The 27,098-nt window shown below is 34.8% G+C and overlaps 3 protein-coding genes and 1 long non-coding RNA gene across 5 annotated transcripts; 3 read left to right on the forward strand and 1 right to left on the reverse strand.

The window, feature by feature from the left end:
• Positions 1-1,016: 1,016 nt before the first annotated feature.
• On the forward strand, positions 1,017-3,343 carry LOC121244234. Its single transcript, XR_005936387.1, has 2 exons — positions 1,017-2,712; positions 3,180-3,343. It is a non-coding gene; the product is annotated as an uncharacterized LOC121244234 (long non-coding RNA).
• A 5,379-nt stretch (positions 3,344-8,722) lies between these two features.
• Positions 8,723-10,081, reverse strand: LOC121246293 (chlorophyll a-b binding protein 6, chloroplastic). Its single transcript, XM_041144399.1, has 4 exons — positions 9,771-10,081; positions 9,526-9,628; positions 9,155-9,443; positions 8,723-9,007 (listed from the first exon to the last, which is right to left on the reverse strand). Exons 1-4 carry the CDS (start codon positions 9,968-9,970, stop codon positions 8,856-8,858), a joined length of 744 nt encoding a protein of 247 aa, XP_041000333.1. The 5' UTR covers positions 9,971-10,081; the 3' UTR covers positions 8,723-8,855.
• A 1,307-nt stretch (positions 10,082-11,388) lies between these two features.
• Positions 11,389-21,157, forward strand: LOC121246294 (uncharacterized protein slr1919). 2 transcript variants are annotated; one of them, XM_041144400.1, is made up of 16 exons: positions 11,392-11,892; positions 12,559-12,734; positions 13,237-13,402; positions 13,596-13,648; positions 14,298-14,441; positions 14,557-14,661; positions 14,742-14,867; positions 15,816-16,016; positions 16,212-16,318; positions 16,430-16,592; positions 16,732-16,797; positions 17,478-17,571; positions 18,350-18,462; positions 19,156-19,226; positions 19,469-19,622; positions 20,208-21,157. In XM_041144400.1, exons 1-16 carry the CDS (start codon positions 11,583-11,585, stop codon positions 20,649-20,651), a joined length of 2,493 nt encoding a protein of 830 aa, XP_041000334.1. In that variant the 5' UTR covers positions 11,392-11,582; the 3' UTR covers positions 20,652-21,157. The 2 variants fall into 2 exon arrangements, 1 of the variants encoding a protein (XP_041000334.1); XR_005937100.1 differs by lacking the exons at positions 19,156-19,226; positions 19,469-19,622; positions 20,208-21,157 and adding an exon at positions 17,952-18,039 and having other exon boundaries at positions 11,389-11,892; positions 18,350-18,465.
• A 1,287-nt stretch (positions 21,158-22,444) lies between these two features.
• Positions 22,445-25,776, forward strand: LOC121246295 (rhomboid-like protein 19). Its single transcript, XM_041144402.1, has 8 exons — positions 22,445-22,468; positions 22,640-22,764; positions 24,111-24,171; positions 24,289-24,455; positions 24,896-25,001; positions 25,132-25,334; positions 25,438-25,575; positions 25,674-25,776. The coding sequence occupies exons 1-8, from the start codon at positions 22,445-22,447 to the stop codon at positions 25,774-25,776; spliced, it is 927 nt and encodes a 308-aa protein (XP_041000336.1).
• Positions 25,777-27,098: the final 1,322 nt, after the last annotated feature.

Here is a 27,098-nt window from a genome sequence, read left to right on the forward strand (position 1 = left end):
ATTTGGATGTTGAACTAAGTTGAGCTAAGTTTGAGTTCTTTATGGATAGTAGTGAGTTGAGATGGTTGAATGAGTTTGGTGGGTCCACTTAAGATAGTTTAAAGTGTGTTTGAATGTTAAGATAAGTGTAGATATATTTATGAGAAGTTGTAAAAGAAATGAGTCCCACTATTATTTTTTACTGTTCATTTGACAAGAAAAATCGAAATAGTTGCTCTTCCGGCGCCAAATACAGCAAAGAAAAAAACTTTGCATTTGCGTGCCTTGCAACCATTCGCACCAACGAAAACAATGGTCAAAGACTCAAAACGTGGAGCTGGAGCAGCCATTGGTTTTTTTTTTTTTTCATTTTCATAGTATTTACAATTCCGTTTTCTTTCAAGTTTTTTTTTCATATTACTTTTTCTTCAAGTTTTTTTTTATCTGTTTCCTTTCATTTGTTTTTTTTCACAGGAATCACTGGAAATCAAGTCGGCAATATTTGCAAAGTCAGGGATGGGTTACGTCGGTATAAAACGAGTTGAATGCTTTTACAGGTGTAAATTTAGCTCAAAGTGCGTTTAGATAGCAGATGAGGTCTCAAAGTGAACTGAGCTGAGCTACTTCTAATATCCAAACGAACCCTAAGTGAACAGATATATATAAAGGAGAATTAGGTATCAAATTAAGTGGCATGGATTAAGTCCTGACCAAAAAGGGCTGAGTGCGAATCCCTGTCCCTTAAACAACATAATAAATTATGATGGGATAAAAAGGAAAAGGGCAGATCATAAAGAGGAAGTGACGGAGGAAAAGAAAAAGATGATAAATTATGGTAGTATTGCACCTTTTTTTTTTTTTTATCTTTCTTTTAACTTTTAATTATTTATTAATATTTAAAAGAAGAAGAGGCTGGGATGAGGAATCCATGTCTTCCAAGCACTCCCAGACAAAATGATATTCAGAGAAGAGAAAAGTAACCATTACTTTACGACCCAGAAAAGGAGATTTCAAACACCATAAGGTTAGCTTGGGAAATTGCGTGGTTAGTAACCAAACCCACTCTCTCTCTCCCTGTCTGTGTGTCTGTCTTTCTGTCTCTCTCTTTCGGTGCCTATATCTAGTGGGGAGCTGGGGTGCAGCACCAACCCCACATCTTCCTTCAGAAAACATCACACAAACCCCACAACACTAGCTAGCTAGCCGGACCTTAAAATCCCCTAAGTTTAGCTTCCTCTTTGCTTGTTTTTTTGTCAATTCAATAGGGTTTGTGGGGCTTTGAAACTCCATTTGATTATGACCTAGTTCCTATCTGCCTCAATCTTTGTACAACCTCAACCTCAATATATACCTATCTAATCCCCTTCTAAAGTCTCCTTCATTCCCCCCCCCCCCCCCCCCCAAAAAAAAAAAAAAAAAAAGAACTGCTGCAGATTCACCTTCCTTGGCATGATCAAGGGGAAGATTAGCTAGATTTGAACTCATGTTATCCATAGACGTGCGAACTTTATGTCCTTCCATATATATGTTTTCATACAATATGCATGCATACATGGAAATACATACACGACGGGATTAGAGAAGGTCTTAGTAGGAAGATTCTCTAGTACGAGGGAGTAGTTATATGCATAAATGCACGTTATGAGATCATGCATACACATATATGTGCCTGGCTCCCTGTATGCCATTTGCAGAGCCCACCGGAGCATCGATGGCCTCCGTGGATGGCGTATGAGGAGCCATGCATATTCCATGTATTATACATATATGGAATTAGTTTTTCGAATTTCGTTATTTTTCTCTTCGATCTGAAAGAAAGCATTTTTATATTCTAGACCTAATTTCACATGGGCAGCTTTGTAATTTTAAAAAGTTGCAGGTTCTGTCATGTCCAAATATTACCTGCAGCACTTCTTCTTCCCCTCCATTAATGGCAGTATGACTTGGGGGTTTAGGGTTTTGATGACTTGATATCGATGTTTTTTGCAGAGAATAGCAGATCGAAGTCCCTAAATCACAGATGGTCTCGTGAGGCTTCTTTCCAGGAGATCATAAATCAGTTCACCACACATGTAACGAGGTTTCTGTGAAATCATAGAGCCCAATACTTACGGTAAATTACAAGTGTACTGACAACATGGAACTTCCAACTACCGTGTTGGCCTTCCATCTTGTTGAACGTACGCCGTCTGATGGGCATTTCATATGACCCGGCCTGGTCATGCGATTAATGTCCTAAAGAGAAGCAGTTGTTGTTTCACATTTTGATAAGCCAGTTTTTTTTTTTTTAAATCATGCAAAGCAAGAAACCCTAATTAGCAATCTATGCCGTTGGATTAATGAATCGTCAAAAAGGAAAGTTAGTTTTAGTTTTAGTTTTAGTTTTGTTTCGTTTTTTCCTCTACCGACAAGTTTTTGCTAACCATATCATTAATAATGTTGTAGTTTGACAAGCCTAAATTATTGGCTATTGATCTAGTTTTGGCCTTTTGTTTTCTCTTTTAACTTGTCGTACATGATGTTTGCTCTAATGTTTTTGTGCTTGAAGAAAGCAATATATGTACAAAAAACAACTGATTTTAGGTCATCTCTCTGCCGATGGTTCGTGATCTATTGTGTTTTTTTATTTGGATGTTAGGGCATGCAATGATCCAGTTAGTACTGCAGCTCCCTATCTAGCTAGGCTTGAAAAAAACCCACAAACTTCGCCCAATCTACTACTCTGCTTTTAAGGTAAGCAATCTAGAATGTTTACCATGCTAGCTAGGCGCAAGCTCTACTTTCAGAAGCAAAAAGAGCTCTGCTTCTGCTTCCTGAATCCTGTCCAATATTTGATAGCATTATAATGAATTGTTCTGAATTGCTGCTATGCTAGGCTAGCTATCCAATTAATCAGAACGAACCCTGATTAGATTTGCTTAGGCTTATCTGGATAGGACCTTAGCAAATAGCGATGGACCTTGTGTATGAACGAGAGAGAGAGAGAGAGATCAGAGAGATTCCGTGTGGTGCATCTGAAGTTTGAACTACTAATATGATCCATGTCGAGGCCATCGATCGAGAAAGAAAAGCATGGATTCTGGGAAAAGTAAAAGTGTTATGCTGCAGTGAGCTAGGATTATCATTATGGCTACTAGGGAATCCCATACAAGGACTGGACCACGCTCACTTACCGGCCTCTCTCTCTTATTGGCTTGCAGGGAATCATTGTCCATATGTTATGTGGTCAAAGCAGGTCAAAAAGGGACGTGATTGGTCGGGCAAAGAGAATGGGGACCACCTTTGCGAGATCTCCAGGGAAATCAATTACATATGCATGGGATGTTGGGTGCATGATTTTTTCAAATTTCAAGTTCATCGATCAGTAATCTACGGAAAATAGGGTGAAACTGTGTACCGAAACTGTGTCCCGAAATTTACAATTAAGGAAGTGTTTTTTGAATGATATTGTAAATTTTTTATTTTTTTTAAATGTTTATAATGATTAAAATAATATATGAAAACAAAATAAAATAAAGAAATGCACCATTCGGGACACATCTTGGGAGATTTCTTTGGTGACTATAGAAGGACTCTAATTTGTTAGGACAACGCTACTATGCCGTTTAATGTTTATCACTGGACATACCGCTCAGGTTTTTTAGTTTTTTTTTTTTATACTTTTTTCTTTTCATATTTTTTTAATATTTTTAAAAAATAAAAAATAAATACATCAATACATTTAAAATTATTTCTTTAATTATTAAGTAAAAAAAAAAAATTGACCAATGGTCAACTAAGACGGTACAATTGGGAGGATAGAATAGTGTTTTCCAATTTGATATGACCTTACCTATATATTATTGTACGTTTTTTATTTTATTTTTTTATTTTTAAGTCGAAAGTAGATTCTATCAATTTCCAATGGGAATATCGAATGCCTTTTTTGGCACTCCTATAATCGTACATTTCTATTTAAGAATTTCAGACCCGAGAATTAATAATTATTTTTCTTCCTCTCGATTGGCTGGGACTATGTAGAAAATTAGCTCAGATGCATTTGGATGGTGAGATGAAATAAAATAATTTTAAATAAAAGTTAAAAATTGAATAAGATATTGTTAGAATATTATTTTTTAATATTATTATTATTTTATAATTTAAAAAATTAAATTATTTATTATATTTTATATAAAAATTTGAAAAAATTGTAATGATAAGATGATTAAATGAGATGAGATAAAATATTTTCATTATCTAAACGGGACCTCAAAGTGAGTTGTAATTAATTAGTTGAAATAATAATTCTAGCTACTTTTTTCATTAATCAATACGTAATTAATTTTTAAAATATTAATTTATTGTTTTAAATATTGAAATACATTTTCAATTTCGATGATAAAAAATGATGTTTCTCAATTAAACTTGCGTATCATGTCGTGTAGCTTTCATTTAGGTCCTTTTGGCCAGAAACATTGAGAACCTAGATAGCTAGTTTCATTGGGAGTTCTAGCTTGCATCAAAATAAGTAAACACTAGTAGTTTTATTCTTATAATAACAACGTGAACTAGGGTTTAACTGTTTAAATGAGAGAGGTACTAGAGAGGGAATTAATTGGATGGATGGATCGATTTCATATAATATAAGTTTAACTGTTTAATGTTTAAGAATGTCAGTAGACTCAGTACTAATCCTTTCAGATTTTTTAACGAATAAAAACAACAATTAGACAGTTGCCTTGGGTTCAGAAATTGGCAGTACAATTATAAAAATCAATACATATGTGTTGTATGATAGCTTTAATTATAAAAATATTATATAAAAATAAATTTAGAAATGAGCGCGATATATTAAATTATAAAATTATTTTTATTATAAATAGATCTAATATATCATATGAAATCATACTAATTTTTAAATTTATTTTATGTAAAATCTATTCATGACTGTAGAATTTTTCTCTAAATATCATATCCTCCTTTCGCGCAAAAAGAAAAATTGTCGTTAACACATATATACTACTGTTAAGACACCCACCTGCCCAGAAGCTTTACTCAGGAAAAAATAAAAAATTGCGAACATTTTTCCTCACTGCCATCACATTTTCAAGGCAAAAGTACGTGAATATTTGTAAGATTGCTGTTGTTGTCTTGTGAAAACTAAGGTTCGTGCCTAAAAATACAAAGTCCGTACGTTCATTCCACACTTACGGTCGCAGTTAATGATCTATATATCTTATAAAATTCCTTAATTTCTCCGTCGTGTTATAGAGTTACATGTATTAGTAGGCGCCTAGTCGCATATATATTCTATGTTTTTTTTGGATAACAAAATGGACCAACATCTTTTATTTAGTTGAAAAATGATTTGTTCGAGTCTTAACTATTATAGAGTCTAAATTAACGTTTAGATGGTAAAATGAGATAATTTGTAAATAATATTAAAATTATTAGTTAAAATTAGATGAAATGAGATGAGATGAGTTATTTCATCTTACATCTGTATCCAAACGGGATTGAGCACTCTCAATGACTCTTGTAAAATACACTTTTCTTTAAAATATAAAGAAAGATGGCTAAAAGTATTCTCTTCCATTGGATCATCTATTCTATTTCTATTTTACATTCAGTTACAATAAATTCTCTACATATAGAGATTACTGTTCATTATTATGAACAATTTTATTATTATTGCTCTTTCATTTCATCATCTTTCCTTTTTATCTTATTTTCATTTTAACCATTTCATTACATTTGCACAATCTCCACTCTCTTATCACTTATATACTCTCTAGCACTCCGTTATAATTCCTTCAACTTTTATGCATACAAAAGTTTTGATATTGTTAATAATAAAAACAGTTATTTTTTTTATGGTTTTACTCTTTTTTTAAAGTAATTTAAAATATTACATTACACATAAAGAAATATTACAAATATCCAAATATATGATTTATAGAAAAATATTTGAAATATATGATGTGTAAACAATATAATATTTGAAATAAATAAAAAGAGATTAATAAGTATAATATTTAAATGATATAAAGAAAAAATAAATAAATTGATATATATCGTATTGTAAAAGTTAATATGTAAAATAGAAAAAGTAAATTTTAGTTATGTATTTTAAAAGATAGAATAAAGAAGTCATTGAAAATGCTCTGGCCCGATTTAGATTTAAAGATGAGATGAGATGGTTTTAGATGAAAATTAAAAAAAATATTATTAAAATATTATTTTTTAATATTTTTATTATTTTAAAATTTAAAAAAATTAAATTAAGAATTAAAAAAATTAAATTATTTATTATTTTTCGTGTAAAAATTTTAAAAAATTATAATAATAAAAATGAGACGAGATTAATGATGAATACAAATAGACTTAAGTCAGTAAGTCTGTCAGATATGATGTGACAGAAAGAACTAACAAAGTAATTTGATTGATATGGCGGGGGTGATACAGAGATAGTACTCATCTGTGCACTACCATAACCTTGTTCATAAAAATAAAATAGATTTTAAATTGTGTAATTTATTAACGAAAACAATATTTATTTATTTTTTAAGATCCAATTAACATGGAGTTAGCCAGCACATCATCAAATCTATATGAAAAAATTTATTCATTATTTATTTTTTTATTATATTATGATGTAGAATTAAATGATAGATTTATAAATAAATTATAATAAATAATTTTTAATTATTTATTATATTATAAAATAATAAAAATTAAGATGATAAGTAAAATTATTCAATACATATTATCTATACGTGACCTATCACGTATGGAAGTTAACATTTTGTTCCAGCTTGTGAACGATTTTGTCGCGATCCATATTTTGAAATTTAAAAAAATTAAATTATTTATTATATTTTATATAAAAATTTTAAAAAAATTGTAATAATCATAAGATGAGATGAAATACTTTTACTATCCAACCAAGATTTAAGGATTTTTTTTTAAAGTGTTTTATATGTACTGTAACAATGCTACGTGTATCATTTATGAGAAATACCATAAAATAAAAATATGGTGGTAGGAGACCTGCTTAGAATTCTGGGATTAAACTCGTAATAAACGTGCCATGGCGGACATCAAATCAGAATGAGAAATGATGTACATTTACGGTTGTATAAATTTCACATATATTTTTTTTAAAAATAGATAAATTTGATATTCATATAAAAAATTTATTTTTTTTATAACGAGCCTTAATTTTTTCTTAAAGCAAATAAAACTCGTATATCCTAAAATCATATCTATCGTTACTCGATTAAAATATGAAAAATAGTTTAATTATAAAAGATTACATAAAAATAATTTTATAAACTTATATAATTTGATGTAGTTTGTCAATTTATAAAATTATTTTTATTATAAAATTATGTTAATTTATTAAATTATTTTATATAATCTCTGTATAAATGTAATAATACTCTTAAAATATGGGAGCTGTCTGTTGGTTGTACAATACTGCACGCACTAATGTAACAAAAACTAAAGGCTATAGAGTTACTGAACTAAAGGCTATGATGTAACTAAACATCCAGTTTGTTTCCAAAAAAAAAAAAAAAACCTAAACATCCAGTCACGTGATGGGAAAAAAAATGGAGATCAAATAAGTACTTCTGCCAAAATTTATTTTCTTTTTCTTTTTTAAAATAATGCTTAAATAAATACCCAGAGGGCCAGAGAAGACTTTTGCAACTTTTGCTCACCCAAAGGTACTAATTAGCTTGCCACAGAAAAATAATGTCGTAATCCCGAGGAAATTTCGACTTATCAAGAATTTGTAAAAAAGATTGCTACCGGTCTGTATTATTTTTTAATATTATTATTATTCTAATATTTAAAAAATTAAAAAATTTATTATATTTTATATAAAAATTTAAAAGAATTATAAAAATAAGATGAGACGTAACATTTTCACTATCTAAACAAGACCTAAGAGATGCAATTCTATAAATAAAATGTAAGTGCGTTTATAACATATCAGAAAGAGTTTAATTGTTTTTTTTTTCAAACAAGGATTTTAGTCATTTTCTGTTGAGAAATGGAATGGAGCGGCAAATTGTTCAAAATATTTGAAGATAGGGAAAAAAAAACTACAGGTACTCGCTGTAGCCTGTAGGGGAAAAATGCAGTAGAGAAAAGTAGAAAGTCACTTTTATACATGAAAAATTTTATACACTGCATTGTCATTTTATTATAAAAAATGTGTTTTATTTATCACTAAAATATCCATATAATCGATAAATATTAAATTATATATATATTTTTTTATATAATTATGCATAATAAAAAATTATGAAAAGCCTTTTGCGTTTTTATATTATTATTTTTCTTTTCTAAATAACTAATAAGAATGACTTTTTTTTTTTAGTGAGCGTGGCACAATTAATTACACCTATTTTATTTTATTTTTAGTTTTATCTTTATAAAAATGAATAAACAAATTCAATTATCTCTCGTATCCTATTTATTACTAGCGACGGAGTAATTATCACTATATTTATTCTTTTTTCTACTTCTTTCAAATGCAGGATAACTTCAAGGGGTTGCGGGTTTTTTTTCTGCCAATTGGGACTAACGGATTGACTATATGTTTCCAACATTTATTTTAAACCAGCAAAATGATAATTGGAAATGTTAATTCGACCATATGTAGTTAACTAGATCTAGATAGGTAACAAATAATTTTCGAGGTATTTTTATAAGGAACTAGAGTAGTGGAAGTCATGCAGGCAGCAGATAATCCCTTAAAATTAATTTACGCATATATATATAGACCAAAGATACGAAATCCAGATTCATAATCAACATGAGTTAGCCTCTAATTTAGTCTTACATCACGATTTCTTAGATTGGAAGTATGATCATACTTGCATGATTCAAGGATAGAGGGATCTGGGGATGATGATATCCCCAATGTTGTTGTGCCATGGGTCAGCCAAGTGAGTAGCCAAGTTCTCCAGTGGTCCCGTGCCTGGGTAAGCTGATTGTTGAACACAGAAACCCACAAAAGCCAACAGTGCAAGCCGGCCTGCATTTCAAAACAGCAGATATTAGATTATTATATATATATATATATTGCTTAACCAGCAGTCAAGAAAGATGGTTAATTAATCCAAACAAGTTAAACAGCAGATAAAGATTGTAATTAAGGACTATATAGGTTCTGCGCTCTGACCATTTTTTATCTCTTTGACCTTGTATTCCTTGAGCTTCTCGGGGTCCTTGGAGTAGCCCAAGGGATCAAAAGCACCGCCAGGGTACTTCTTTTTCTCGGGGTCTTTCTCCATGCTGCGTTGGTGCTCTACAAAGGCGATGGCGAGGAATTCAATGACCAAGATGGTAGGGAGTGTACCCCATGGTACTGGGTTTCCCAAGTAGGTGGCTTGACCTCCTGGAACAGCAGCCCACTCTTGAGCTTGCACCCAGTTGCCCAACCCCAAGGCCTCTGGTACTAGGATTCCAGGCTACAAATGTACAGTAATCGAAATCACATAAAGGAAAATAAACCAGCATATTTCAGAAACTTCAATCAGGCCGGAAACTTACAACGGCAAGCATAGCCCATCTGCAGTGAATAAGTTCAGATTCCTTGAATCTTTCTAGGTTCTCTGGGACTGCACCAAGCCCCAGTGGATCGAATCCGAAGTCACTGCCACACAGAAAAATTAAACACGTGCAACTTTACATTTACATCATGATTAATACATATTGAAGCGCTTTTTACTTCGGGTTTTCTGAGAACCAATTGTAAGTTAATTTTGTGTACGTCCATTATGATTTTATATACATACCCGGGTGCAGAGCCATCGAGGTGTGGAGGTCGAGGCTGGCCCGGCATCCACTCGGCGGACATGGCAAAGCGGGACGACGCATTGGCACCAACACTAGGAAGTGGGAGAGCGGCTGCGAATTTGGACTTTGAGGAAGAGAGGACTGATGGGAATGCCGTACTGGTGGCTATGCCATAGCTCATCAATGTGTTGGAAGCCATGCTCGATCTCTCTGAGTCTGTCACAGAGTTGAGAACCAATTAATTGTACAAGACTTGGGGGAGGGATCGAGTTGGATATGGCTGTACAAGTATGTGTAAACGGGCAGGATATACGCAAATCCAAATGTGGATTGCCATTGGCTAATGATACTTGATTTTGCTACGTCATTGGACCACGTGTCCTCCTTCAATCCATTAGTGCAGGTGGCATATGCCGTGGATATCAGTTATCTTTAGAGTTTTTCCATGGTGGAGGTTGAGTGCCTTCAAAAAACTATCAACTATATATGTTTAATTTGTTACTTGTAAATGCATAAGATTTACAGAAATTGTGCCATGCATAAGATTTACAGAAATTGTGCCATACTTCTGGTATCAAGGTCCATAGTAAAGAAAAATAAAAATAAACTTATAAATTAAGCTACCATTTTACGTATATCCTTCATTCGTAAAAATTTATTTTTTTAAATTATTTTATTTTTAAGTTGATATATAGATCGAATACACAATCCACATCACTCAACTGTTAAGATTTGATTTATAATATTTAAATATTTAAATTTATTTTTTAAATAAAATTATACTTGTGTACTCATTTTATTAAAGAGTTCTATTACATATAATCACTTTTACTTATTCATTGCATACTCTATTGATGTGATTGACCAAATTAATTATTTTATATTAAAAAAAGTAACATAACCAATCACATTAATGAAGTATATTACAAAATATGTAAAAGTGATTGTAAATAGAATTTTTGTTTTTTGAATAATATAATTTTCCTTATTTCCTCCGGTGTGACTGGCTATTGCATCTGTAACTGAAATTAGCTTAAAGACGCTGTTGCTTTGGGCCTGTGCCATAAGTCATCGACTCATCTCGCTCATGTGCTAAGTTGCTAACAGATATTTACAAAGCCTTCATAGTTCATACCGAGCAGACATACCCACGGCCCAAAAATTCAAAGTGCATGGATATGAATCATCTCATCTTTCTCATATTTTTTTTTTTATTGTTTAACGTTTAAGCAATAATAAAAAAATAATAATATTATATAAAATCTTGAAGTGTACAAATATCATATAATTATTTTAAAAAAGTTTAAAGTCTATTATTAAAAAATTAATTAATTTTATATAAATATCATATTTATTTATTTTTTTAAAATGATTGTGTAATATTTACCCACTCACGAATATAATTATCATATCCAATAAAAAAATAAGAGTTCTAAATATTAACTTAAGTTATCTAAACGTAAAAACATACTAAAACTTAAATCATCTAAACGGTTTGCACGTTGCAATTATATTAACCGTCAGATTTCTGGAAGATCCATACCGACCACTCAAGCACCTCAGCTCACCTAATCACTACTCCAGGTGATCCTCACTCTATCACCGCCTTTCACCCCTCACCAGAGCCACTGGACTCGGACGCACACGCCACGCTTTCTCCAACGTGAGCCATTCATTTATTTCACTCTCTCACCGTTCCTCCCCACCACAATCCCCAAACATGATTGCAAAATTAACCTCAAACGGTAAAGGAAAATACTGAGCAACTGCAATCGCCATTTCCTGTTGAAGAAGCTTAGCTGCTGGTGGCAATGGCAGCAACAATTTCCTTATCTTCGTCGTCGACGCTGGTATCCGTGCGCTACTCGACGCGAGCGTCCAAAAGGACGTTGCAGAGGCGGGGACGCGTCGTTGGCAATTTGGGGCACTTGGCTCAGGTGGTTCGTAAGGATATGGAGTTTCTGAAGAAGGGAATTAGTCGAGGAGTTGAGTGGGCGAACGAGACTCTTCACGTTCAAAGGGTTTCTAAAACCTTAGACGACTTCTTGTGGCTTCGGTACCTGGAAGATCCCCACGCTCCTCCTTTACACCCTCGCTCGTGGCCTCAACCTTCATATCCAGGTTACGCTTCTCTTCTCCCTCTCTAACACATTACACACGCACACACACACTTTTACATGTATGGGAAGTAAGATACAGGGCAAAATTCTTCAAGGTTTTTGGACGAGTGTTTGGGTATTTTAGGCCGTTGCGGCTGATGATGGAGACCGTAGTTATATTTCCGGCGGGAAATGATTTCTCAAAATTAACGTTCCAATTTATTTCTGTGTTTATCATATAAATGAAGATTTGTCTACAAGTACATATCAATTATCATGTTGAAACATTCGTCTAAACAATACAACTCTTCGTCAGGATTTAGCATCTTATGTGCGGTTTGGACAGTGAGATAGATGAGATGGTTTTAGATTAAAGTTGAATAAAATATTGTTAAAATATTATTTTTTAATATTATTATTGTTTTGGTAACTGAAAAAGTTGAATTGCTTATTACATTTTGTATGAAAATTTGGAAAAATTTTAATGATGAGATGAACACTTAAAATGTGAAAACATATCACATCAACCGAGTGATTGGGATTAAATCCATGACGAATAACCTTTCTCATCTTTTAGAGCTATACAATTTTTATTGCTGAATTTGCTACAATGTAATATGTTTGCATGTGGCGTACATAAATATTGCTTTAGCTGGTAATTGACATTGGAACGTCCATGCGTTGGCAGAACTGTCTGGTGTGGATTTATTGTTGGCGGATCTCAAAGCCTTGGAGGCGTATGCTGGTTATCTCTACTATCTGTCTAAAGCCTGGTCTAAGCCACTCCCTGAAGTCTATGATCCACAAGATATTGCTGACTATTTCAGTCGCAGACCTCATATAGTGGCCTTTCGACTTCTCGAGGTAGTTTTTTTTCAGGGCCTTCTTGACGTAGTTGAACTGAACTTAGTGTTAATACGAATAGATGGTATTCTTAGAGGTCTAGTCATTGTCAGGCCCAAAAGATCCCATATTTTTTCCCCATACCTTTCAACCTTGACAATTATCGTAAACCAAGTTAAAGGTTTAGTTTGTGACAGTATAACCATGGCCGAGGCTGCTTGTTGATCATAACATGTCTTATATCCTCACATAGGGCAGACACTGTACGTGCATTGTATCAAATTGGACTAAATAGAGCATACTTTATCGCTACCAAGAAAGATACCATATATTCTTGGATTAGAGGAAAGTAGAGGAAATATATATGCCAGGACAAAGAGTCACTATATCTCAATTTCAGCATGCTCTGTTTTGTCCCATGTATTGTGCTGGGTCTCTAATTCACCTTTTATGGGCTATGAAAAATTTATTTTCTAGGATATTTGGGGAATACGCCCTTATCTCTTATACGATTTTGTGGAAGGTATTTTTCTCCTTTGCATCTGCTGCAGTCCAAATTAGAACTTCTGGGATCAAAAAGTTCTTAAGACTGAGTTCGTATAAGGTTATGGACGGGGACATGTCACAATACCATTTTGGAATGGTGTTAAAAGAGACAATGCTAAACCTGGGTCCTGCCTTTATCAAAGGTAAGAAAAAATATTGTCTACTTGAGGTTTTCGTTTCAATGTGAAGGGTTGCTTTCCTGTGTATTTGTTTGTTTTAATCAATCACTCTTTCTGCTTCCATGTTTTGTAAAATTATATACTGGACCCTTTATTTTTCTTCTGCAGTCACAAGATTACCAATATACTAGTTACATGCCTTTGCTTGCTGATGCAGTTGGTCAATCCCTTTCTACAAGGCCGGATATTATTGGTCCTGAGATTTCCAAGGTTAGAACGAAGAGATTTCTGTCTCTCTCTCACTCTCTAAATTTATTAGTATTAGTTTCTGCCAGCAATCTGACAGGGTGTTTGCTGTATTTTAAGTTTTCAACTCATGTAAAATATTAACAACTACAACATTATTTACTTCTGGAATGAAGAGACTCAATCTCTTTCTTCTCTTTCTGGTGTTATCCTTATCAATACCCGTGGAATTCTGACAATACCTTATCATGTCGAGTGACAGTAATAACATTTGTGTATATTATGGTAAGGCTCTTCTACTGTATCCATATGGAAAGGTTGGTAAGGATTGTTATATGCTCTGTAATTCTTTTTGCACAAATTGTTTTGTATATATTTGTGTGTCCAAAAAGAGCCTCCCTCTCATTTCCAACAAACTATCAGTGGAAGTTGGATGTATCTCTATCTTTCTGCTACTTAATTTTGCATCTCTATTCAGGTGTTGCCGTGGGCCACAATGCTTGCCTGCTTTTATATGCCAACAGTTATTAAACTTTGTAGGATACAAAAGTTTATTGTACATTTTATACCTTAATCATGGAATTCTTTATCATCCTTGTCTTTGTATGGTGAAAGTAACTGCTAGATTTTTTTCTTATTAATTTTCCCTTTTGGTGGTGAGTATTGACTGCAGGCATTGTCTGAGCTGCATGACCAAATACCTCCTTTCTCCAGGGCTGTGGCTATGAAAATTATTGAGGAAGAATTAGGTTCCCCTGTGGAATCATTCTTTCGCTACATCTCTAAAGAGCCTGTGGCTGCGGCATCATTTGGTCAGGTGGCTCTTTACTCCACTATATGTATATAATTATTCCATACATGGCATCTACATGTATGTTTATGTACAATATTCTGAACCTTTTTTATTTCATTTGTGTTCTTACGTAATCAAGGTCTACCGTGGGACTACTGTTGATGGTTTTACAGTTGCTGTGAAAGTTCAGCGTCCTGATTTGCTTCATCTGGTTGTGCGGGATATCTATATTCTCCGCCTTGCGGTTTGTATTTACCTCTTTTAGTGGTATTTGTGTGTTTATAGTATGAAGTTCTTGACTGATTGAGTGAATGAATGTTTCAGCTGGGGCTATTGCACAAAATAGCAAAGAGAAAAGGTGACCCTCGTCTATATGCTGATGAGCTTGGTAAGGGTTTAGTTGGTGAATTGGATTACACATTAGAGGCTGCAAATGCTTCCGAGTTTCAGGTAATAACCATGTTTCCCATTCATATTCAATCGATCTTTGTGTAACAATGATGGCTGTGAAAGGTTAAAATTTTTTTGTGGGAGTTAAACTTACCTGACAGACTCTCTGCCACTACGAACATGGGATTGAATTGTTAAAGGTTTGATTTTGATATGAAGATAGGGTGAGTTAATTCAACTAACCTTCTCCTCTTTGCGTCTTACGACTGGGATTTTTACTTGTAGTTGAGGTTTGGTGGGTTGGAAATAAGGTTTTTCTGGCCTGTCTTGACTGACTCTTCTTGACGTAAACCTGACACCAAGTTGAACGGAAATTTAAAAATTCATATTTAATGATCAGGTGCTTATCATGTGACTAATTCCCATTGACTATATTAAAGAGCATCGGTAATAAGGATGTGGTCGGATTAGTTTAAGAGGATTAAGAGCTCAACTTTTCCAATTGAAACCATCTGGCGTATACGTGTTACTGACCCAGAGCTGGATTCTTTTTCCCTATCTCAAATTTTCACTATATATTGAAGAATTTTTTTATGGTTGAGGGGGTCTTTAGAACGATGCTACTGTAGGGACCAAGCCCAGAGAAAAAGAATAAAGAATTCAGGTGAGTGAAACCTCTCTTGTTTAGATCTGTAAAACATCTTTCCTTCGCAGTTTTAATGAGTAGTTTGGTAGAGATTGGAATTGACATTTGAGTTCAGAATGGGGATTAGAGTGTTTCAGTTTCATATAGTAAAAACTGACAGTTTCTGCTTAGTTGAAACAGCCTTTTAAAGAATTTTAAGAACCTGTTTGCTCATAATACACTCCATTTTAATAAAGAGATCTTGTGGTTGGCCAATCCTGTAAAGTGGAAAAGTAAAAGACATCAATTCTTTCAAGAGCCCAATCAATTTCTTGGGTAAGATACTTGTATAACTTACTGCCTATTTATTGCTGTCCATACAGGAAGCTCACTTGCCATTTCCATTCATTCGTGTGCCCAAAATGTTTCGGCATTTAACTCGAAAGAGAGTTCTAACTATGGAGTGGATAGTTGGTGAAAGTCCAACCGATTTACTCTCTGTATCTACTGGAAACCCTGTTGATATTGGCTCTCCTTATTTGGAGAGACAGAAACTTGAGGCCAAAAGGCGTCTTCTTGATCTGGTGCGTAATAATGACATGCATCTGAGCTTAAACTTTACTGTGGTTCCTTAATCAGTTAATTAGTGGTTCAATAAATATATGTGCTTGTTGTAAATTCTACCATCTTAATGATCCAGTCTCAATGGTTCAGGGACATTATCTAGTCATATTTACATGCAAATGGATTTACAGTTCCTTGTGTGTTGACGGTTCTAGGTTAACAAAGGAGTGGAAGCATCACTAGTTCAACTCCTTGAAACAGGCTTACTGCATGCTGATCCACATCCAGGAAACTTGCGTTACACTCCCTCAGGACAAATAGCGTACATTTTCTTCCTGCCCTCTCTCATTATATAAGATTGTAGTAATGCTATTTCAGAAGATATAATCATAGCTACAGTCTTTTCTCACCTCTCCCTGTAATTTCGTCCCAGGTTTCTGGATTTTGGTTTACTTTGTCGGATGGAAAAGAAGCACCAGTTTGCTATGCTTGCATCCATAATACACCTAGTAAATGGGGATTGGGCATCGCTGGTTCATGCTCTGACTGAAATGGATGTTGTAAGGCCAGGGACTAACATCCGGCGTGTTACAATGGTGATTTATCTCTTCCCTCTTTTTTCAGTTTATGACACTTCCTTAGTACATTAGTTACCCAAAAAAAAAAAACTTTTAGCAGAAAACCCTATGAGACTCCTGTTCACATAACTGACTGGTGATTTGTAATACATTTCAGGATATAGAATATGCCTTGGGGGAAGTAGAGTTTAAAGATGGAATTCCTGACGTGAAATTCAGCAGGGTGAGAATCATCTCTTGAAAATGCTAGCAGTCAGTATTCTTATGGCTTGCCTGATCACCATTGTGCAAGTGAGCTATTGAGGTTCTCAGATGCAGTAAACTATATTTTTTCTTTTGGTTTGAAATGGGTGGATTAGCCACTCGGTGGCAAGGATCCACTTTTTGGGGCATTAACCCTGAGGGTTCATTGTATTAGATGACCTTCTTCTTATAATAACATCATGAAATGATTATTATCTCTGTTTCACTTATCAAGGAAAGCGGTGAAGTTATAAGAGAAGTTTGGAAAATATCATGGGGCTCTGAAGTTTACCCCTTTTCCCTTTTTCTCTGAGCACTAGTGCTTGTTCCTTGAATTGAATCTTGGCATATGTATGGCCTCATCATGTGCCGTGGAATGTGGGTATAGCACTCTAATTGCCTCTTCCATTTAGTTCATACAATGTTAATTTAAATCCTAAAATTGCATGCTATTCACTCTTCCTGGCTACTTGGGGGTTTGACCTCGTTTGCATTTGTAATCATCTGCCTCTGTGTGTTTTTTAATAAAAAAATAAAACCCTTAGCTCCTTCTGTCCTATGTAATCACCTCTCTTTTTGCTGCTTCTTATACATTTTTTTTATAGGTTTATTAAGCTAACTGCAACATTAGTGGCTCATTATTGCTTCAACGTTTTCTAGGTTCTGGGTAAAATCTGGTCGGTCGCCCTCAAATATCATTTTCGCATGCCTCCATACTACACACTTCTCTTACGCTCTCTTGCTTCCTTGGAAGGTGAGCTTGTGATACCATGTATCAATGTCATTTGCTTACAGATTGTTATATTTGTAGGAGCTTCAGTATGTTGTGTGCTATTTCCAAGCATTACTGTCTTATTATTACAGTTATACTAACTTTCAATATAAATGTTGCCTTTTTATGAGTGAATTATCATTTTGCTATATAATATATGAGTTATGCCATAGTCCTTTTCACATTAACACAGTTAAAAAGTCATTATCTTTTAAAAACTGAACAGAAAATGCAATTCATCATTGACTAGTGAGATTTTTTTTCCCCTTATGGACCTGTTGGAATCGATGCCCATGGCTTTATCTAGCACTCAAGCTGATCCAAACAGCTAGACTAATAACTAGAATAATTTTTTGGCCTAGACAATGTGGCTTGAGGTGACAAGTATGTTGGAGCATGATGGCCTTTGCCTTCGCTCTCCCCCCCCCCCCCCCCCCCCCCCCAAACAGAGTAATGTGCTCTTCGTGGCTTCATATTTCTACCACTTAAATGAATTTATGATTCAATGCACTTATTTTAATCTTACTTAAAAGTTCTAAATAAACAGGACTGATCTCTAAGATGGAATATAACTGTTCCTTAGTATTCCAAATTAATGCAACACCCTTCCATTTTATGAGTTTTTGAGAATGTCTTGCTTTGAACATTTTTTATATGTTTATTTTGTATCTATATCTTAAATTAGAGTATTTCATGACAAATTTTCCTGATTGCATTTCTTTGCTTCAACATATATTTGCTCTCTGTCATTTTCTCTCAGGTCTGGCAGTTTCTGGGGATAAATCTTTTAAGACATTTGAAGCAGCATACCCTTATGTTGTTCAGAAACTTCTCACAGATAATTCAGCTGCAACAAGGAAGATTCTACACTCGGTATGAAATGGTTTTGAACTCTATGCTTTTCTATGGTTGCTTACTGTGAAAGTGTTTCATTAGCATATATTCTGTTCAAGTCAAGATGGCTAGATTCTTTGCTGCATGCTACTGGGGTGGTTTGGAGTTCAGAAACCTTGATTGAAAATATATGGCAATAGCCTAAGTTTAGGGGACATTAATGGTGCATGAAATGCACTTTAAAACCTCCCTCCTGGTCCTCAGCCCATATATATGTTTCAATGCATCTTTGTTTTACATTTACTGGTGTCTGGGAATGTATTTTTATGGATGATGAAGCAGCTTTGTTACACAATTAGAATGATCTGCTTGTATATATTTAAAGCCCTCGGGTGTACCAGTTAGGGTCCATAGCTTGGTGCAGTGTAGAGGTCTTGATTGTCAAGCACAAGTACACAGATTTTATTTTTGTCATGCAAAATTACTGAAGGTTATGACCGGGTCTAGGTATTTCTTCCCCCGACCCTGTTTTGAGGGGATCAACACTGGAAATAGCCCTTTGTTACTTTACCCAATTCCTGATTTATACATGGCACTTGCTGCCTGATGCTAGTTGTATACTACAGAAAACAGTAATACTGTTTTTTCTCTGCTGATCTTTGAGGTGCTTGGGAAGATTTCTGGATCATTTTGTTGGTATATTGTTTGTTTAATTTTATTCTTCCTATGCAGGTGGTTTTAAACAGAAAGATGGAGTTTCGGTGGCAGAGGCTTGCTCTTTTCTTAAGAGTAGGTGCGATGAGGTATGTTAAATAGATCTAGTTGAGCAAAGGTTAAAAAGGGAACCAGATCTCTCATTTGAGTATCATATGCTCTCTCTCTCTCTCTCTCTCTCTCTCTCTCTCTCTCTTTCTGGCATAGCCTGCCTTTTGGTTCTTAAATGGACTCTTGGCCTGGTGTTTTACTGGTCTCTCTTGATTTATCTTGTGAATTAGTCATGTAGCAATGTTTCACGTTTATAGTTTAGCTCCTATTTTGTTTGCAGGAAAGGCTTGATTAAGTTGATAGCATCTGATGGTGAGAACTCCTTTGGTTATGTACCAAATAGGGCTGATGCTGATTTTGATGTTGCAAACTTGATCTTGGGGCTTTTACCATCTAAAGATGGTGTTGTGCTAAGAAGACTCTTAATGACTGCAGTGAGTGCCTATGACTTAAGACTCTTCTCCCCTTGAATGCAGAATTACAAATCACATCATGATTAAGATTATTCCCTTCTTTCCGAAAAAAAATGTAATATTATTCCTTTTTGGTGTGCTGTAAGATCTCTTATGAGAGATTAATTATATTATTCCCCCATTTGTCATATGATGATAGGTGTTTGATGGTATTTTAGTTACCTTTTCAAGACCTAGGTTGGTAATTTTGCTGGATTCATCATGTTATTATGGGCGTCACGTTATTTTTACATCCATGAAAAGAATGAATTATGAGTTTGCGTAGCATTCTTTTTAGATGTGCCACTGTTTGTCCTCGCTCTTGAGTGAAATGCACTATTGCCCTTATTATCTTAGGAGTATTTTCCTTCAGTGGAATAACCATTCATCGTGGTTAGAGAGTGGATGAATTTGAACAGAATACCTCCTGTAGGGGTACCAGTCTCAATTATGACAATGTGGAAGGCAGATTTAACTGTCAAAGTACATGAAGTAGAGACTTCTGCCTATTGGCCTAGTCCAGCAGTCTTGCAGTTTGGAATTCTCATATTGCATTTTAATGAACAGGATGGAGCTTCACTAATCCAAGCAATGGTTTGCAAGGAGGCAAAATTCTTCCGCCAGCACCTCTGCAGGGTCATTGCTGGCATATTGTACCAATGGATGTGTGAAACACTTGGACAAGACATTAAAGTAACCCAGTCTAGTTCCCGAGTCAGATTAGTTGGTGGACCTGACAACAGAGAGCTAGCTTCATCTTCCAGATTGTCCTCACCCATACGTGATTATCATTCCATCTTGAGAGATCGCCGGCTTAAAGTGATTTTTTTTAAAGTACTCAACGCTACGAGGAGGAGAGACCCAGTATTGCTCATGAGGTTCTGCTGGGCTTCTTTTGTAATGTTCGTCACAGCTTCTGCTTTGGCTTGTCATCGGCTTCTAGTCTCTCTATCTGAAACTTACCTCAGCGCAGTATCTTTTGCACCCAAGCGATATGCGGTCAGTGCATGACAGGGAGTACATATTGTCAAGATTGAATGCAACTATTATCACCATTAGTAGACTGTCACCCATGTGGTAATTTTAAGAAACAAAGGATTATTAGAGCTACACCTTGGAAGAAGGTTGAGAAGAAGATCAGTATATATGGCTTGAGTCGGTGTGTGGGCCACACTGAGATACCTTATTTCTCCAAATCCAATGTCCTTGCTGGAATACGTTCCTCTGGTTAACGACAACTTTTGATTTACACTAATGTTGGTGTCAGGATCGGCATTGTATGCTTCTTCAGCTTGGGCCGAGAAGAAGGGCAGCTGCCTGGGGCTCATGATTATTTTGCCGGTGGTGGTGTAAACAAATTGTATTAAGTTTTACAGCAATTTCCTGCACTCGGTAATCTGTTACGAGAAGAAAATTTTATTAAAATTGGTCTGACTCTTGTCAATTCTATTAACAAAACAGAAGTACTATGTCTACACAAGTTTTTAATAAAAGGTAAGTTACACTTGCCTTGGTAAGTGCGTGAGTTTGGAGGCTTAAAAAGTGTTTGTAATAACCTAAAATCTATTTTTTTTTTTTTTTAAAGTAGTATGTTTGGTAAATTTATAAAAAAAAATTTAAGCACCTTCAAAAAAATTGAAAATTCACTTCTTAAAAAAGCATCAAATTGAAGCTTATGTTGAAAAATTCTTGCAGATAATGTTATATTTTTAAAAAAACTACCTTAATTAACTTTAAAAGTGTTTTAAGAGCATGTTTGTGATTTATCAAGTAGCATATGATTTTTTAATGGTAGATTTATTTATTTATTTATTAAATATCTATAATTAAAAGCGCAACTATAAAATTTTTTATTTCCTAGTGCAATGTTAAACAGACAGTGACTAAAAATTTCAAAAGAAAACTAGTTGATATATTAGCGTGGAAAATCACTTTTTGAAGGAATTCTCCATACAAAACTGCATCCTGAACTTATATCAACCAGTTTATGAGCCGGTTTGTCTCCCTATTATTTACTATTATTCATAAATTTTACCTCACAAATCTCACTACTCTCTATAAATCATTTCAACTCATCTCTCAATTCAAACGAGAATATCAACCAGAACTTATAATTTTTATAAAAAAAAAAGAGTCAGAACTTATAATTCTACGCATGGATGGCTAAAGCATGCACTAATGGGCTTTGGATAATGAGATGAAATGAAATTGTTTTAGATAAAAATTGAAAGTTGAATAAAATATTATTAGAATATATCTTTTTAATATAATTATTATTTTGAGATTTGAAAAAATTAAATTATTTATTGTATTTTATGTGAGAATTTGTAAAAATTATAATGATGAGATGAGATAGTTTTAGTATCCAGACTAATCAAGCTTATCTCATATCATATCATCTCATATAATCATTATAACTTTTTTAAATTCTCACATAAAATATAATAAATAATTCAATTTTTTAAAATTTTAAAATAAAAATAATATTAAAAAAAATATTTTATTTAATTTTGAGTAACTTCATGGAAGTGGCTAGCGATCATAAATTGGCAAAGTCGGTGGGTCTCAGTTCTTTCTTTCTGGTACCGATATAACTGAACAGACCGCGAGTCCTTTTCTCCGGTTCCTCTCCCTCGCCCAGACCAAAACGCAACATAGCCGCATCCTACTCAGCTCGTACCTCCCTCTCTGAAAGACGTAAACCCTCCCCTTCACGCACAGTTCTCCGTTTCAAAACGCTCGGATCAGCGGCGTTGAATTCGAGGATTCTCAAATCAACGGCCGTCGTTCTATCTCTAACCGCCATGAGCACTCCAGCCCTTTCAGGAGTAAGCACAATCAGACCTTGAAAAACCCACCTGAGAATTCAATCTCTCCCCTCCGTGTCTCTCTATCTTACCAGATCTATACTTTCGAAGTTTTCTGTAAATTGGAATCTCTTAAGTAATAATTTATTTTTCAAGAACCGATTAACATGTGAATATGTTTGCTTGCGCTAGGGCACGAGCTTCTATTCTGGGTTCACTCGACTATGCAAGGGCCTTGCTGTGGTTCTCCTAGGCGGCCACATTGTTGTCCAGCTCTTCCCTTCGGCTATTACTTACCTTGCTCTTATTCCCGCCAGGTACCCTTCAACCGCATCTTCAAATTCTGAAGCTTTAACCTGAACATTATTTCAACGTCAACTCAGGTGCTTTGTACGCGTTGGTTGGGCATCTGTATCGCCTTTTCATAAATTGAGGCGTTCGGCAGAACGTGATTCTAGGGCTGGTTGGGATATCTAGATTTTGATTTCTAGCATTGAAGGGCATATTATTCAATTGCATGCTGTTATAAAAAATCCATGGATAGGGGGATCAAGATGTCATTGTAGAGGTTCCGGGCGAAAGTAAGAAAGAATTTTTCTAGTCAAGAAAGCAAATCGGTAGAATTTGTTGCTGGCAGAGATGTAAGTCCGTTGGATAGACAAATGGTGTTGGGGCTCCTTCTGCTGATATTTTCAACATTGAAATCTGCCTTGTTGAAGTTCTTCCAAAGAATGAATTTGACTTAATCCAAATCTAAATGCACAATTTCTGCATCTATGGATCCCAAAATTTTACCATAGGGATATTTTCGTGAACGTCAGATCAAACCGTTATTTTTTGGCTGACTTGTGTGGAGGCATAGTTATAATGAGGGATACAGTTTACAGGCTTCCTTTTCCATTGGTTTAACAGTTGGTAGCTTATTTTGTAGCGAAGTTCAAATGCCGAACCGTTAAAAAGTTTTTAGGAAATTTTTTTTTTTTTTCTTTTTTTTTTTTTTTTTTTTTAATGTGGGGGAACCTTTGGCCTTCAAACCCAATCCTGCAAAGTAAATCCCGGTCCATGCACCGCACTCTCGGAAGTTTTCATACACGGAATTAGTTAAATCGTTGGTTTTTTAACAAGGGATGTGACCCCAAAGGATTGTTTGCACCCATGAGGTGTTGAACCTTGGACCTTGAAGGGAGTGATACCCCAAGACCAAGACCTTCACCACTTGAGCCAACCCCTTGGGGTTTTTATGGAACATTTTATCCATCATGGCTTATTGTGCTTAATTGATGCGTCATGCGTGTCTGTTATTGATGCTTATCAATATATCTTCCTCATAGAAAAGTTGTTAAGAGATTCACGCCTGCCCATTTAGAGATGTGCCTTGTTTGAAGAAACATAAACAGGCAAGAAACTCTCTGCCTGTACAATGGGCAGCTATCACAGGAGAAGTCTCTAAACGGAAATCTAATGTCTTTGGGGAAACAGAATAAAAAAGAACTTATAACAATTATAAACGGTTCAAGGCAATGGTTGCTTTTGAATGCATCATCATGTGATAAATTGATTTTGCCATTCTGTTAGTAGCAAATTTAGGTCAAGTGCTTTATGTTGCATGATTCACTTAAACTTGTTCAGAATCTTTGCTCCTGACTTAACTTCTCTTTTGCAGGACAATTCCCTTCACTTGGAACCTCATAACAGCCGGTTATGTTGAACAGTCAGTGCATGGGGTATGCACTTATGTTGCTATAGACTGTATCTTCGTGGTGTACTCGTCATATTACCTTAAGTTCTTCCCTTATGTGTAAAGTAATAAATCAATAAATCAGGTCACGCTTGTTTTGTAGGTGGTTGCCAGCACACTTGGTCTCCTTTTCATTGGCAAGTTACTTGAGCCCATATGGGGTTCTCGGGAATTCTTGAAGTTCATTTTTGTAGTTAACTTTCTGACTTCTGTATGCGTTTTCATTACTGCTATCACCTTGTACTACCTTACAACGCAGGAAAATTACCTGTAAGTACTTGAAATCTTTGTGCATCTGCTTGTCTTTACCCTCGTCCTATTTAGTCAACTTTCCTCACTTTTCGGTCCTCACCTTTCCATCATTCTTTAACACACCATTGGCTTCTGATTGAAGAAAAAATCATATTGAATCTTCAATAGCGTTTTCTCCTTCCCTATTGACTTATTGGCAGCTAAATTGTGTCATCAGTATATTTAAATTACTGTTACAGAAAACAAAATGTATATTTGAATTACAATTTAATAGCAAATTGCACTTGGATTTAATTGGACTGGTGTGCAACCACCAATCCATCGGCTGATAGCTACTCCCCTTATTACTTCATCTATTGGATCTTGTCTTATGCTTGTCTGTGTTTCACACCTTTTGATCAATTCTGTGTCATCCTTGGCAATTTCTCATTTTTTTTTTCAATTTTTTCTTGTGCTAGTTACATGCCACTTTCTGGATTCCATGGGGTTCTTTCAGGGTTCTTGGTTGGCATCAAGCAGATAATTCCCGACCAAGAGCTGCCTTTGTTGAAGATAAAAGCTAAGGTTTGATCCTTGTATACAAAATACTCCTTAAATAAGACCACACGTTCAAAATTCATTCAATATAAATTTCTGCCCATTGAGGTATTGTCTTTCTCACGCTTTCTTTGGTGTTGATTCCAATTCTATGCAGTGGTTACCATCTCTGACCCTGTTGTTCTGTATTGCTGTAAGCTTCTTCACACTTGAGTCCGTGAGATATCTTCCAACCTTAATATCTGGCACATATATGAGCTGGATTTACCTCAGATACTGGCAGAGAAAACCAGAAACTAAACTTAAGGGTGATCCGAGTGATGATTTTTCATTCTCGACGTTCTTCCCTGAACTTTTGAGGTAATATAGCTAGCGTTTTCTTTTGTTTAGCATCTATATTGCTCACAATATGAAGGTTCTCAAAAGTGCTTCCATGACTCTTTTCTTGTTGATTGGAGTGCAGACCGGTCATTGATCCCATCGCATCTATATTTCGTCGAATGCTCTGTGGGAGAACTGAAGCTTCTAATGAAGCCCAGGGTTACACGCTGGGTGGTGCCTCATTACCAGGTTCTGATCCCATCGAGGCATCTCGAAGGAGGTAATATTCATTGTTGTATGATGCAAATAAAAGTGTTTAGATTGCATGCATGAGCAGTGATCATGTTATATAATTTGGCTTGCAATTATGATTGGCAGAGAAAGGGGAGCTCGAGCACTTGAAGAACGACTGGCAGCTGACAGGTTGGCCACTGCAAGCAGTGCAGAAGGGGCACGAAAAGACTCTACAGAAAATGTTTAATTGTGTGGATTCTGGAAGAAGGTTCTATTGTACATTTTTTTGCCTTTGGATTATAATTCTCATGGTACAGAATGCCTTTGAATCGTCTGTTTTCTTGCACGAGATATAGGTAGAGATACCAAAGAAGTGTCACCGCGTGTCTTTTCGCATTCTTTTCAACTGTTGTGTTGACTGTTTGGCATACATACTTGTAAAAAACATGTTTCTTGGAGCGAGACAATTCTACTTACAGAAGTACGTTTTATCGAGTACTGTTATTCAGTGAATTAGCTTTCCCTGCATAGTCTGCGTTTAAGTTTTCAGTGACTCGCAGCAGCATATATAGATGCTAGTTAAGTTTCCCTATTCCGATTATATCTCTGCGTAGGGGTGGATGGTCACTGGCCACCTTCTGTCCTTTGGTGGTTAATTTTGCAATTTCATAAAACGGTTATTTTCTATAAGGAAGGAGAAATGTTATTAGAAAGTCTTACACCATACACCGAAATGCTACAATAAAATCTTATATTACACACCTCCACCTAACAAACATATGATGTCATTTTTGTCATTCTATTTAATGTTTAAATATGCGTTTTTAAATAGAATGGAAAAAATGATAAATCACATGTTAATTAAGTAGAAAAGTGTGGTATAACCGTATAAAGTTTTCATGTAGAATTTCTAAAAGAAAAATGGAGGTAAGGGGAAAATGATGATTGTTGGGTAGGAATAATCTTAGAAAAAATTTATTCATCATCTATTCTCTCATCATCTCATGATATGGCATTAGATGATAGGTTCACAAATGAAATATAATAAATAGTTTCTAATCATCTAATGTCACATCATGAGATGATGAGAGGATGACGAGTAGAATTATTATAACCTTATATGAAAATGAAAAATGATAGGGTTATTATCCTTTTACTACTCATTTATTACTCTTTTTATATTTGATTCGACGCCTAATTGACCTAACAGTGGACATTTATCTCCCTCAAGGTTTTCATCAATTCTGTGTTTCTTGTTGCTTGTGGCAACCAAAAAAATGGTCAAACAAGAAAGACAAAAAGTTTAATACATAAGATCCTGTTTTATAATCACGCATCATGATATCCAACATACGGCATGCCTAATTTTAGCTGGTGTTTATAAGCAACTTATCATATTACTTTTAAATATTAATTCTTATTGTTGTTTTCACTGAAGATCACTACAATAGTTGACTTTTCATGGTTAAGCTGCGTTTGAATGTTGAACTGAGTTGAGTTGAGATGATAAAATATTGTTAAAATATTATTTTTTAATATTATTATTATTTTGAGATTTGAAAAAGTTGA

The sequence above is a fragment of the Juglans microcarpa x Juglans regia genome, chromosome 1S (genome assembly GCF_004785595.1).
Source record: "Juglans microcarpa x Juglans regia isolate MS1-56 chromosome 1S, Jm3101_v1.0, whole genome shotgun sequence".
Taxonomy (NCBI): domain Eukaryota; kingdom Viridiplantae; phylum Streptophyta; class Magnoliopsida; order Fagales; family Juglandaceae; genus Juglans; species Juglans microcarpa x Juglans regia.

What these genes read in the sequence shown, in the direction of transcription:
- LOC121246293 (XM_041144399.1), bottom strand. Translation starts at nt 9,970, where the DNA reads ATGGCTTCCAACACATTGATGAGCTATGGCATAGCCACCAGTACGGCA. An exon ending in GATGGGCTATGCTTGCCGTT is followed by an intron (nt 9,444 to 9,525) that starts GTAAGTTTCCGG and finishes GTACATTTGTAG; the next exon opens with CCTGGAATCCTAGTACCAGA. An exon ending in GGTCAAAGAGATAAAAAATG is followed by an intron (nt 9,008 to 9,154) that starts GTCAGAGCGCAG and finishes TTTGAAATGCAG; the next exon opens with GCCGGCTTGCACTGTTGGCT.
- LOC121246294 (XM_041144400.1), top strand. Translation starts at nt 11,583, where the DNA reads ATGGCAGCAACAATTTCCTTATCTTCGTCGTCGACGCTGGTATCCGTG. An exon ending in CTGACGTGAAATTCAGCAGG is followed by an intron (nt 16,798 to 17,477) that starts GTGAGAATCATC and finishes AACGTTTTCTAG; the next exon opens with GTTCTGGGTAAAATCTGGTC. An exon ending in CTCTCTTGCTTCCTTGGAAG is followed by an intron (nt 17,572 to 18,349) that starts GTGAGCTTGTGA and finishes ATTTTCTCTCAG; the next exon opens with GTCTGGCAGTTTCTGGGGAT.
- LOC121246295 (XM_041144402.1), top strand. Translation starts at nt 22,445, where the DNA reads ATGAGCACTCCAGCCCTTTCAGGA. An exon ending in CTTGCTCTTATTCCCGCCAG is followed by an intron (nt 22,765 to 24,110) that starts GTACCCTTCAAC and finishes TCTCTTTTGCAG; the next exon opens with GACAATTCCCTTCACTTGGA. An exon ending in ATCGAGGCATCTCGAAGGAG is followed by an intron (nt 25,576 to 25,673) that starts GTAATATTCATT and finishes TATGATTGGCAG; the next exon opens with AGAAAGGGGAGCTCGAGCAC.